Here is a 13,305-nt window from a genome sequence, read left to right as displayed (position 1 = left end):
ACGACGATACATACATGGTGCGTAACTGTATCTCCTCGCCTTAATCAGAATACTTCCACTTCAATATATTGGTTAATGAAAATTGCTGTGCAAACTGAATTGAACGTGGTGCCCGTCCGTCAATTACCGAATTTGCAGACGGGAAGCAATGAGTCCTCCCGGTTAGATCGCTCACAGCCACCGTCAGGAAAGCAGTTCCTGCTATCGCAGCCGAACTCGAACCCCGAAGGTAAGGATATCTTTCCATAGGTTGCCACCTCTGGCTGCAAGTCGCTTCACCCTTTCGGGTGCACGGGGTCCCCTCTCATCGACTTTGATTTCTCACCAGTATTGGTGAACCTAGAACAAAAGGGTACCTATCCAGCTGGTTGCCAGCTCGGGCTGCAAGTGGCAAACTTCAGGAGAACCTCTCGCGGCCCGGCGGTTGAGAAACACCGTTCTAGTTCCACAAGTATGTGGCAATTCTTACTGTAAAGTCAGTAATGGAAATGGTGATAACCAATTGTTATCAGGCCAAGGAGGAACCACATTGACGCCACCCGAACGGTCGGCGGCCATCTTGATGTCCGCCATCTTGAATTCAACTTCAGAATTTTAAATGGGAAGGGGGTGATATGATATATCAAGTCAGGCTAGAATTTGACGAGAAATGCAATGGTGAAGGTTTTGTTCCACGTATCTTTAACCAGTAAAAAGTTATGACTGAACTCTTGTACCAATTTGCTCCTTTTCGAGGTGTTAGAAAAATGCCTTAAAATTTGTTTAGCGCATCTGTAATGCATCGAGATCAAAGTGATGTCTAGGGAGAGAAATTCACATGCTATTGCAATGATTTTAATCGGATACATCCACGACGAGCTGCGCATTATGAATGGTTGTCGCGAACAATTTACAGTGTGACGCTTCCATTGAATTAAAAGTCCTTCACAGTGACAAGGCTAATGTTGCTGCAGTGGCCTTGTACCGAGGCTGAAAAGTGACTTTTTGAGCCACCCTGTAGAATCGATCTAATAGTTATTAGACCATGGACTATATTTTGTACCGTACGGTGTTATCATTGGCATTGTAAGCGATATTGAACAAAGTACAAAGGCATACACGTCAGACACGCAAACAAGTCAGAAACTGGCTGCTTAATTTCAGGTTTGCAATATGAAGGGATGCAATTGCATTAAGTGTCATGACAATACAAGTCGTTATCAATCTCCATCTAACAGAAAATATCGCGTGTTTTCACCAAGGTCGATATTTACCCATAATGCACAGCCATTAGGAACGGTTTTCGATTATTCCCTTACCGGTATGTTCAATATTACAAATGTATGAAATAGGTCAAACTTATTCATTTGCACATTTCTCTACTGAATGGCTCTACTCAATGATTTATTCTGATTGCAAATTGGTGAAAAAAATGTCTAAACGGTGAATAAATGGGAAATAATTCTTGATACTGTGCGAATTCTGAGTGTACGTTCAAACACGAAATTACAATTGAATTATCTTAGATATTTATATTTAGCGTCGCTTTTCTGTCACTTTTGATTAATCGCAACGATGTAACTGGTGAAGGGACATTCACAAATAACACGCATGCCGAGATACGAGCTCGGGACCTTTGACGTCACACGTGCTGTGCTAACCACTTGTAACGAACCTGAGAGTTGAAGGTTTTATCTTTGGAAGAAGTTAAGATTTTTAAAATGTTTGTTACTTCAAATAATGTGCAAGCTGTCACAGACAACTATAGTTAGATTGATACAGTTGTGATTGGAACTTGTATATATGTTTATAAATACGTCATAATCTGTTCGTGGTGACGTCACTTTCTCATCTCAACAGAGGAAGTGAACCCACCTGAATGTTTCTCACCTGACAACAGACTAAGTTTGGAAAACAAGTGAAGCTGAAGAATCAATAAGAACTTGGAAACGAAGAGAATTCAAGTATAGATTTTCGGTTTTTGAGGGTTCTTTTCTTGCCGATATGTTGAAAGTAAGGAATTAATTATGTAATTTGACTTTCGTTATATGTGAGTGAATTGCCCAACGTTAGTATTGAATGTTCTAGTGCCTTATTGGTAAGTGATTATGAAATCTTTCATCTCGCCTATCCTTGAATACTGTTCCCCAATTTGGGCAATGGCCTCAAAAACCAATGTCACCAGAATAGATTCTGTTCTCAGTTTCTTTCTTGCAATTGTTCGCCATAGAATACCTTCCTTTCACATGTTTCCAAATCAGACACCATGGCTGCTCTGAATATTCACACTCCATCCTATCGTCGTGATCTAGCTGACATGAAATTTTCATACAAGATAGTAAATGGCAAAATCAGAACAGATCTCCTAATCAGTGAATTCACACTTAGGGTACCCCAAAAGCAAACGCGCAACCTGCAACTCTTCCACAACCCAACCACTAGGCTATCCCTTTTACAAAGATCCTTGTTTTACAGGCTCCCAGAAATCTACAACAAACTTCCCTTAAATGTAGATATTTTCCTTCCAGAAAGTAATTTTTGTATATTACTGACCAAAAATATGTAAATCTATCCCATCTTGTTATTGTTTTTATCTTTTGTTATTTTTTGTTTCTACTTTATGTTGTTTCAGTGTAAAATGGCCAAATAAGACTGTATCTGAAACTCTGAGTAAATAAATAAATAAATAAATAAATAAGAAATATAAGCGATTTTAAAACTGCGTTTAACTTTAAATACTGTCTTGTTTCTTTTCTACCCAGCAATCTCTGATGATTTGCAAAGATTCTCATGTTCCCGACTAAAGGAGTAGCGGACTAACTTTGTGACGACTGGTGTACAACCGGGGGGACGTAGCACATTCCGCCACGGAGCTCGGCAACTTAATTTTCTGAATTGTTTTGTATTACAATAGCTTTCCACTAGTTGACAAATAAGGAAATATATAAGATACATCCCGGGTTCGAATCCCGGCCTGGGCATGGATGTTTGCGAGTGTCCATCCATCAATTTCATCATATCACTCATCCCCATCTTCGCAAATTAGCCAAAAAGTGGCACAACAAGCGAAGTAAGATAAAGCAAATAAATCAATATAAGGTACATAATACTTATTACAAGTAACATACCGGGTGGTCCAAAAGTCCAGGAACGGTCACATATTGTGAGAAATACACATCAAATCGGAAAACGAAAAAAATACGTGTTTAATAAGTGAAAGAAAGCTATTCACTTGATTCCCCACCCCTGCCCCCCTGGGGTTGGGGTGGGGGCAACTGTGAAATTTTAAATGGAAAACAAATTTTGTATTGTAGAATCGGAAAGAGGACTTCATTCAGAGTCCATCGAGCTATAAACCATCCTCCTAGCTCAATTAGAAACGGAGATATGGCGATTTTAAATTTTGCCCCCCCCAAAAAAGTGAAAATTTGATAAAACCCAAAAAATTTCAAAGGGACGTATCTCTTCCCCTAACTGTGCTAGAGTGAAAACGATTGCAGATTCGGAATCTGCATATCAAGACATTTCAATAGAGTATATGGAAAGGGGGGGGGGGGGTCTACGATCACATGCAGATTAGAATCTGCAAACGCTTTCACTCTAGCTCATATATCTAGCTCATATATCGCATCGGCATACGTTCGAAGCTCAACAGTTCACGTACAACCTTAATTTGTCTGTTGCAGTCTTCTTCTTCTTCTTTTGCTCTACAGCCCTTGGTGGGCTCTGGCATCCCAAACAATCTTCCTCCACCTCGTTCTATCTTGAGCTACATTTTTCCAATTGCGTACATTCATCCTTCTCAAATCTTCCTCAACCGCATCGATCCATCTTCCCCTCGGTCTTCCTTTTGGCCTTGTTCCCCACAATTTCTGATTGAATACCAGGCGTGGTAGCCTATCCTTTTCCATTCTCATCAGATGTCCTGCCCATCTTAAGCGTTGAGATTTTATATATCTCACCACATGTTCATATTGAATCAATCCTTCTAACTCCATATTATTCCTAATTCTATAGGATCCATCTTCATTCCTAGCGGGGCCAAAGATCTTACGTAATATCTTCCTTTCAAAACACATTACCTTGCTTTCTGCTTTAGATGTAAGTTTCCAAGATTCTGCACCATATGCTATAACTGGTCTAATAAGTGTCCTATACAGTCTTAATTTTGTGTTCCTAGAGAGGTTTTATGACTTAAATAATTCTATATGTGCATAATACGGTCTATTTCCAGCCTGTATCCTTTGGTTAACAATCTCTTCTTCTTCTATGTTGTTATGTAGAAGAGCTCCAAGGTAAGTAAAAGTGGGTACTCTGTTGCAGTAGTCCTTCAAATATGCTTCGTGGAGTGAAAGACGCAGTGAAATTAAAACTAAAGTGAACATAATCATCATCTCCATGTTAAAATGTAATTTACTCTATCTTACCAATACTTAGCAATATATGAAAATGAATAGATGATTATGGGCTGAAACTATCAACACGAATTTCACATATACACATATAGGGCTCGGTAATTTGTGACAAATCATATTTTTCTATCTTTGAAAGCAATGCTAAATCTGATATTAGTCAGTTTTCCGTCAGTTAGAACTAGAAAACATTGTATTTATTTTGCTTATTTGCATGTTTCGACATTTGTAATTTTTCAGTAAAATATTTCCATGTTCTTCAATTCTTCAGATTATTTTGTCTTCGCCTGTTTTTTCGTGAATATTACACGCATTTGCTAGTATACCTTACATATTTCAATTCCATGGAGGTCTCTTTAGCAAGTGCGCCATTAATAAAAAATATGGTCAATGGAAAAGCACAATATTATTTTTAACTCAAATGTCTCGAAATGGACTAAATAATTAATTGTGGTATTTTTTTTTTCTCCAGCAAACATAAAATAGGTGAAGCCTACTGTGAGGTTCTCTTGCTGGCCACTATTATCGCTTAATAATTGTTTGGCAACTGCGTAACATCATACTAATAAATGTGGTTTTCTATGCACAGGATGAGTCAAAAGTTTCTTGACCACCCACTATAAAATGTAAAGAAATTTCCTGGGTGCAATTGGTCATGATAGAAACAGGATAGGCTCAGGGGGAACCATAGTTGTGTGTGTCAAGTGCATACTGTATACCTTTGAGCTCAAGTTTTTTTCTTTTTTTTAAAAAAAAAAAAGTGATTAGACCCTTTGAGAGTAAAAAAGCGGAATTTTTTGCAAATTTTAGACCATGCTTCTGTATATGTTTATGAGGTGAAAAATGGTGTAAACTTATATCACATTAGAAATCCTACCTTTTGGGCATCCTATGATTTCTATCCTGAAGCAGAGCTTGTACTCGGCGCTCTTCCACCATCTTGTTTTGCTGGAGATGTTGAGTCGCACAAACTGGACATTGACGAGCTTCCCAAAGCCATGAGTTTTCACCTGGTCAACCTCACCAGCTTCATCTTCCATTTGCATTGGCTGCAACAATTAATTTTATATTAGGAAGCAGTAGCTAATAAACAAATACTAGCATGCTTTGGTCCTGGGTGCAAATGTACTCATTTGTATAAAATAAAAATAAGTGTTGATTTACATAATATTCCGAAATACACGTCTGTGACTGATTATGCCAGACAGGCGTGCTTGCATATGGGTGCATATGTGGTTACTTTTTATTGTGAGTATACTGAACCGCGTAAATTATATTTGTAATTTTGTCTTGCTTATGTATATTTTGTACTTCTTGTGTTTTATTTTGTATCGCCATATAGTATATGCGTATATGAGGAATGAATGAATCTATTTTGAATATTTGAAGTATACAATGTAGTATTAAACATGATTATACAAGGTGTTTCCTAACTGATGCTACAAACTTTCAGGGATGATGGAGAAGAGCACATGTATCAATTTGAGATAACGAACCCTGGTCTGGAAACGACTTAGTCGAAAGTTATAAGCGAAAATCAGTGTATGAAGATGTAATACTTTTATTACCTCCACAAGTTTCACAAGTTGCTACATTCACAACAGTTGTTTAAAGTGGCGTTCCCCAGCTTCGTTGCAGGTATGACATCGTCGCACAATGTTTTTGCTTACCCAGGCAGCGAGAATTCTTGCGAGTAGATCCTCTGCTGTCTCGCTGCCTGTGACATTGTTCGAACGACCCCGAGGTTGTTCCAACTGGTACGCCAAAACTTTGTACCACGATGTCGTGCCTGCAGCGAAGCCGAGGGACGCCACTTTGAACAACTGTTGTGAATGTAGCAGCTTGTGAAACTTGTGCAGGTAATAAAAGTATTACATCTTCATACACCGATTTTCGCTTATAACTTTCGACTAAGTCGTTTCCGGACCAGGGTTCCTTATCTCAAATTGATACATGTGTCCTTCTCCATCATCCCTCAAAGTTTGTAGCATCAGCCCGGAAACACCCTGTACATGAACACTCAAAAATAACACAAAATATTTAAATGAGGAAGTATCTGTAATAGATAATACAAGATATTATTATTAAGTATAAATAAAATTGAATATTGTTGAATTATGAACCAAAGAAAAAACAGCATTGACCAATGCAGTGGCGGTCGGCGGCAAGTATGATGGGTAGTGCCAACGTGATCAAGAAATCGAAAAAACAAAACGCTCCGCAAGCCCCCCCCCCCCCCTACTTGAGGTTGCCCTACTGGCCAAGATGTTTATTCTCGTTTGGTAACGTGGAAAGCAGTGTGTGTTTAAGTAATAACACACTAATCCGATTCATCTTCACTCACTAACCTATCTTTATACACTACAGGACACTTCACTAAAAACAGAATTACAAGAGGAAGGGAAAACAAATCTTCTCACCTTCTCCTCCCCCCCCCCCCCATGCACACGTATTCCAACTGGATGTTGAAAATATTCTAGACATTTGATGTAAAGAGAAATTGTCGAAATGCCAAAGGAAACTCTCTATCACCATAGGATTTTTTACTTTTATATTTTTAAAAAGTCTGGATGGCCCTCTAGGCGCATCTATCTATTTTCAAAATGTCCATTTACCTTTAGAAAAATACTAGGTTCGTTTCTCCAAAAGTAGGTAGAAAAGTAGATAGTACCTTTTTCACGAATTACTTTCCCAACGGGTCGTACAAATCCGCCGTATTTAGCGACTTCTCTCTGAAGATGGCAACTGTGTCAACACTGCGAAAGTTCCCCCATCGTGCCAGGCGAAAACGGGCACGGCTGGTGTCTTATCGGCTAACCCCACCCCCTGACACCAAAGTCCCGGCTCATGGTGGAAGTGTTACTCGCTGAGACTTCTCACGTGTTTCAACTTGGTTAGGCCAGCTCTTGGGTGGCGCGGACCGCTGCCTCGCGAGGGTACGAAACAGCTGGCGATGCAGTGAGGAGGTTGGGGCGGTTCATTCATAATTCATATCTAGTCTGTGGTTGGGGCGGTCGTCACGTCAGCTTGACCGATTGCAAGATTCGAATCTCCTTGTCTGTAAACTATCAATGTATTAATTTAACAATACTTGGGCGATGTATGCGTTTCTTCTGAGGGCAGGTCCATGGCACGGCGGCTTTCCCCCTTGAGCCGCCGCTGGACCAATCGATTGTTCCAAAGGATTCACTGAAACCAAATCATGGTTGAACGGGAGAGCTGGATTATGGTGTAGTACATTAGAAACTTTGGGTGTGAGTAGGTCGGTGTGCGCTCGCGTATGACTGTTGAGAACGTGAGGAGACTGAAAAAGGAGAGCATTTTAGGGATTGAGAATATATCTCTTCTACACACACACACACACGCAATTAAATCGTCTTCAATGTAAGCATACGTATGGGGCATAGTCCCGAAGAATCTCCTTACCTCGATGTCCCGGCATGCGTCCCACTCCTCCCCTGTGGCGCTGCACTCAACCTTAAACTTCACAACGTGTGTGTAGTTCAGGGGATAGATGGAAGCTGGTGGACCTTGCGTCAGAAGGCCTGTAATGAAATACCCACAATGCAACAGAAATGTCTATGGTACAGTATTTCTATAACATATTTAACAGTACCCTTTGGTTGCTTAAAACTAAAGCTTTTTCTTACATTTAAAATGCATAGGATAACTTTATAATAATAATAATTATTATCATGACCTATCAGGAATTCAAACCTCATATTCTTAATGTTCTGTTCTATGATTCAAATTTGATTTCAAACTATTAATAATACGCAAGTCATTGGTTAACTACAGAGCATTCCCTGACATTCGCTACGAGACTCGGCGGCAAGCGGCCCGGCATCAGCGCTTGTCTTTCCTGGTGAACGGGGTCCGCGACAGTCGGTAGAGTCGGCTATTCAAATTACAGTTTTCATATTGTGTACTAACCTTGACTACAGAAGGTGTTGAAAATGATGTTCCTCTGCTGCAACACATTCCTGGCATCTCCGAAAGAAATTGGCATTTACACGTGCAAGTTCGTCTACTGTAATTCTCCCGATTTCTCGTACAATACTCTCTTTTAACTCACGGATGGTGTGCGGATTGTGTTTGTATACTTTATTTTTTAGACTTCACCATTTTTCTTTCCACTTTTATTCAGAACTGACCCTGTTACTCTAAACTTTTTTACAAGGTTTAATATAGTGGTCCTATGTGGAACGGGAACACCAGGAAATTTCGTTGCAAAACGTCGTCGCACTTCTCCACAATTCCTCTTTCCGAAGTAACACTCCACAAGATAAATCCTTTGTTGTAATGTAGACTTTTGTGGTGCCATATTAAGCCACAATCTTCAACACACGGACAAGACACAACACAACTTCCGAGGGAGGATTATACTGGCGCCAGTCTGCAACGTCAACAGAAAGGGAAAGAGAGCGAAAGAAACAGACTGTAGCGTGCGACTGTCGCGGACCCCGTTCACCGGGAAAGACAAGCCCTGACGCCGGGCCGCTTGCCGCCGAGTCTCGTAGCGAATGTCACGGAATGCTCTGTATATTCTACGTGGCTATTTCTAAATAGTATTTTTTTTCAAGCGTCACAAGATTATATCCTGAAGTTTTGAGGTGATCAATCTTGCATTATGTTCATTTTTACCTGAGACAAGCCGTTGTTGGCCTAGATCAACTGTCAGCCAATAGGAATCCGTGATGTCGTCCTTCTCTTCAAAGCACCAAGCTGCGTCTCTGTTAAGTCGTGCTTTGGAAGGTCCTGTTCCTTCTGGAAACCCTCTGAAAATTCACAAACATTCATATAGTGTTAACGCAACAGTATAATATCCTGAAATATTACAAAACGAAACGTACAGGGTGTTTCAAAAAATGCTATACATGAATATTGTGTGAGTGAATCTTGTTAAAGTAGGGTAAAATTAGTTCACTTACGGTATCTTATGTGAGATCAATAGTTTGAATTTTGAGAAGCAAGTCTTTTAACAGGATGGCGCTTCTCCACACCTCAACAATGGTAGTCTGGAGTTTCTCGAAAAACTAGCTAACAAACGAAAATTTTACCTTGGGATAGTCAGTGCATTATGTATTTTTAATGTTATTTTTGTAACAAGTAGCCTCTGAATAGGATTTTCATATATTAGTGGCCGCGGTGGCTCAGTCGGTGGGGTAGGTGAGACTCGACCTTTAAAGGTATCGCCCCGCAAAACCCAGTCTCGCGCCTAGCGCGGAACAGGTAGGTCGTGCTGTACGAGCTCTGTGCTTTGAGGAAAAGTGAAAGTTCAGCGCGATATCGGTACGTACGTGTGGGAGAGGGTGTGCTGTTGAACTGTGCTAGTGAAGAATTGGACAAAAGTAAAATATGGAATGGATCGCGAAAATACGATACAAATCAGTTTTGAAACGGGAAATTTGAAACCTAGTCCTTTGGAAGTACATGAATTTATTCATGATAAATTCAAACTGAGTGTGGATGAAATTGCAGCCATACAAATTCCCACGACGATTAAATGTGTATTTTTGAAATTAGTGCGTCCGGGAAAAATGAGAAAAATATTAGAAGAAAATACTGGTGAAGTGAATTTTTATTATAGTAGTGGAGCTGTGACACAAATGAAACTGAGTGATGCGAATCGAATTGTGAAGCCGGTTCGAGTGTTTAATCTTCCTTTGGAAGTGCCAGACCGACAAATTCGTGAAAAACTGAGTGAATATGGGACAATCGATGAATTGAAAGCAGAAACTTGGAGTGACAAATTTAGGTACAAAGTGTATAATGGGGTGCGTCAGGTTTTGATGGCAATTAAGAAGCCAATTCCCTCCTTTGTGAAAATAGGCCAATATACGGCACATGTAGTATATAATGGTCAAATCCCGACTTGTGAATGGTGTGGTAGTCGTGATCACATGCGGGTTAATTGTACCTTACGGAAACCAACAGTGTTCAAAGTCATGGGTCGTGCAGTTCGGTCCTATAGCGAAGGAATTGCACCGTCTACATCTACACACGAAGATATAAATGTGAGTCAAGAATCAGCACAACTGACGGTGATAGAAGGGCTTCAACAGGGAAAACATATACAGGAAGAGAAAAATATTCATAAGAATGATCAACAAACTTTGACCAGGGAAGGAACTGAAGAAAATATGCAAGATCAACCAAAAGAACCTGTGTTAAATGTTCAACTTACGCGACAAAGTGAAGAAATGTCCCTGGATACTATGGAGCAGAAGAAGGGTGGACCACTAAGACGACAAGAAGACATAACTAAAGTGCAAGAGGAATCGAGTGATGAAGTGCTACAGAGCAACAAGGAGAGGAAGCAGAATCAGACCAAGCAAAAGGACTTCAGACAAGAAGCTGAACAGGAAAAAGATTCGGAAACGGATAGTGAAAGTGGAAGTGTCCAAAGTAGTACGGGTCGTTCGGTTTCCGGCTCACAAAAACGACCAAAGAGTATAAGGAAAGCGTCAGGCAGCAATCGGACGAAAAGACGATCATTGCGACATGTAAAAACAAATGTACAAGAAATGGTTATTGATCCAAGTCCGATAGGCCATGAAAGTTTGTGAATACTGGATACAGGTAATCACTTTAAGATTAGAAAATAGTATTATTTAGAATTAATATTTTTATATGGACTGTCAGAAAGCTAATGATATTGTATTGTGTGGTGGTAGATATTTATGGATTAAGCTATACAAAGGGAAGGGGTATTTCCTCCCCCTACTAAAATAAGATTGTTAGTGTGTTTGTTAATTTTTGGTGTATAACATTAGGGATATATAAAAATAGTGTAAGAACTATTACTCTTAGATGGGGAAAAGGTGGGAGTATAAGTATTGGGAATACCCAATCCCAAAAATTTTGTTCATAGTATTTATGATGACGACCCTTCGTTTTGCTACAATAAATATAAACAAAATGAAATCCCTTACAAAACAGGCGGCGTTAGAGGACTTTATTATACAAGCATCATTAGATATTGTATTTCTCCAAGAATGTGGACAAGTGAATTTCAATTTTTCCCCAACGATAAGAGTTCATAATAATGCAAATTTCCAATCGACAGGAACAGCTTTGTTAACACGTAATACGGTTCCCCTCACAAATGTGGTATGTCATCCTAATAATAGAATCATATCAGCAAAATTTGCAAATGTATGGATATATAACATATATGCTCCATCCGGGTCACAGTGTAGAAAACAAAGGGATGAGTTTTTTGCTCAGGAAGTTGCTGTTGAAATGCAGGGTAGGAGAGAACACATAATATGTGGGGGAGATTTCAATTGTGTATTGTATCCGCAGGATCAAAGACCTGGATTTAACACGTCGAATTCATTGCAAAAATTAGTAACTGGCTTTAACTTCACAGATGTCTGGAGTGACAAATGTTTTGGGCAGAGGGGTTTCACGTATATACGTGACAATTGTGCATCCCGATTGGATAGATTTTATGTCACACCCACATTACGTCAGAACGTAAAGTCCATCAGTATAACACCTACATGTTTTTCAGATCACGGTGCTGTCATTATGATGATAAATGTGGACATTCCAATAGTCCCGAGAGGGTACGGTTGTTGGACATTAAATGCTTCAATTCTTAATGAGAAAAATTTCCAACAATCATTTAATGACCAATGGTCGAGATGGATAACGCACCGTCTGAGGAGGATAGATATAATCCGCTGGTGGGAGGAGATTCTCAAACCGGGTATAAAAAGATTTTGTATCAGTTACTGTAAGGAACGGTCGAGAGAGTGGACGAATAAATATAATTTTTACTACAGGGTGTTGCGTGAACAAATTCAACAAGCAACAGATGGGAAAAAAGTGCAAACTGAAGTCAAACGTATACAAGCTGTATTGTTAAAAATGACTGCAGAAAGGCGTCAAGGGGTCAAAATTCATAGTAGACTTCCTCATTTTGACAACGATGAGGTCCCCTCTATCAGCCATGTAATTCATGAAAGAAAAAATGCTAAAAGACAATGTATTAGTGAAATATTTGATAATAGGGGAACAAAGATCAATTCAGCCCCTGAAATACGTGATTGCATTTATAATTATTTTGAGCAACAATATTCCCAACCAGTGTCACATAATGGAGCTTTAATGGATGAATTGGCATCCGAATCAGAGGTTTTTACAGATGAAGAAAGTGAAAACTTAAACAAAGAATATACAAGTGAGGAAGTGTTTCGAGCGGTTAAGGTAGGCCAATCATTTTCAGCTCCTGGTTGGGATGGGATACCCAATAAGTTTTATCAAACCTTTTCGAAATTGATGGGTCAAACAATAACGGATTGGATAAATGCAGTGTTTAGCAAGTATCAAATGGGTAAATCTTCCAATACGGGTATTATAATTCTAATCCCAAAATGTCCAAAACCAAGCGAAGCTGGTCATTATAGACCCATCACCCTCCTTTGTACGGATTACGAAATATTGGCGCGATGTATGCTTGGCAGACTTATGCCTTATGTCGACAAATTAGTAGGAGAGGATCAATATGTTTTTGGTTTAAATAAGAAAATCACAAATGTTTTACAAACGATGCGTGAAATAATTACATGTTATAGACTACAGAACAAAAACTCTGAAAATGCTATATTAGCATTAGACTTTGAACGTGCTTTTGACTCGATAAATCATGAATATCTATTTAACGTTTTGCAGGGCTACGGTATACGTGGACATTTTCTTTCAGTATTTAAAAGTCTTTATAGTCATGCAACAGCAAAAATTCAAATAAATGGTTTTCTGACAAAATAACTCTATATTTATAAAGGTGTAAGACAAGGAGATCCTTTGTCGATGTTAGCGTTTTGTATTGCACTGAGACCCATTCTGTCTGAAATAGGCCGAAAAGTTCAAGGAATTAACATACACTCTACTACCATTAAGGTGT

The 13,305-nt window shown here is 39.3% G+C and overlaps 1 protein-coding gene across 3 annotated transcripts in view; it reads right to left on the bottom strand.

Annotated features, from left to right (window-relative positions):
* LOC145982078 (uncharacterized) overlaps nt 1-13,305 on the bottom strand; it is a 187,355-nt gene that overhangs the window by 102,153 nt on the left and 71,897 nt on the right. For all 3 annotated transcript variants that reach the window (XM_083115674.1, XM_083115675.1, XM_083115676.1), the window contains exons 3-5: nt 9,036-9,169; nt 7,818-7,936; nt 5,269-5,440 (exon numbers count right to left, since the gene is read on the bottom strand). In XM_083115674.1, the coding sequence (XP_082971800.1) occupies nt 5,269-5,440; nt 7,818-7,936; nt 9,036-9,169 (425 nt within the window). The remainder of the gene's footprint in view (nt 1-5,268; nt 5,441-7,817; nt 7,937-9,035; nt 9,170-13,305) is intronic.

The sequence above is a fragment of the Lepisma saccharinum genome, chromosome 30 (assembly GCF_977018435.1).
Source record: "Lepisma saccharinum chromosome 30, izLepSacc3.1, whole genome shotgun sequence".
NCBI classification, from domain to species: domain Eukaryota; kingdom Metazoa; phylum Arthropoda; class Insecta; order Zygentoma; family Lepismatidae; genus Lepisma; species Lepisma saccharinum.
This window is presented reverse-complemented; position numbering and strand designations above follow the sequence as displayed.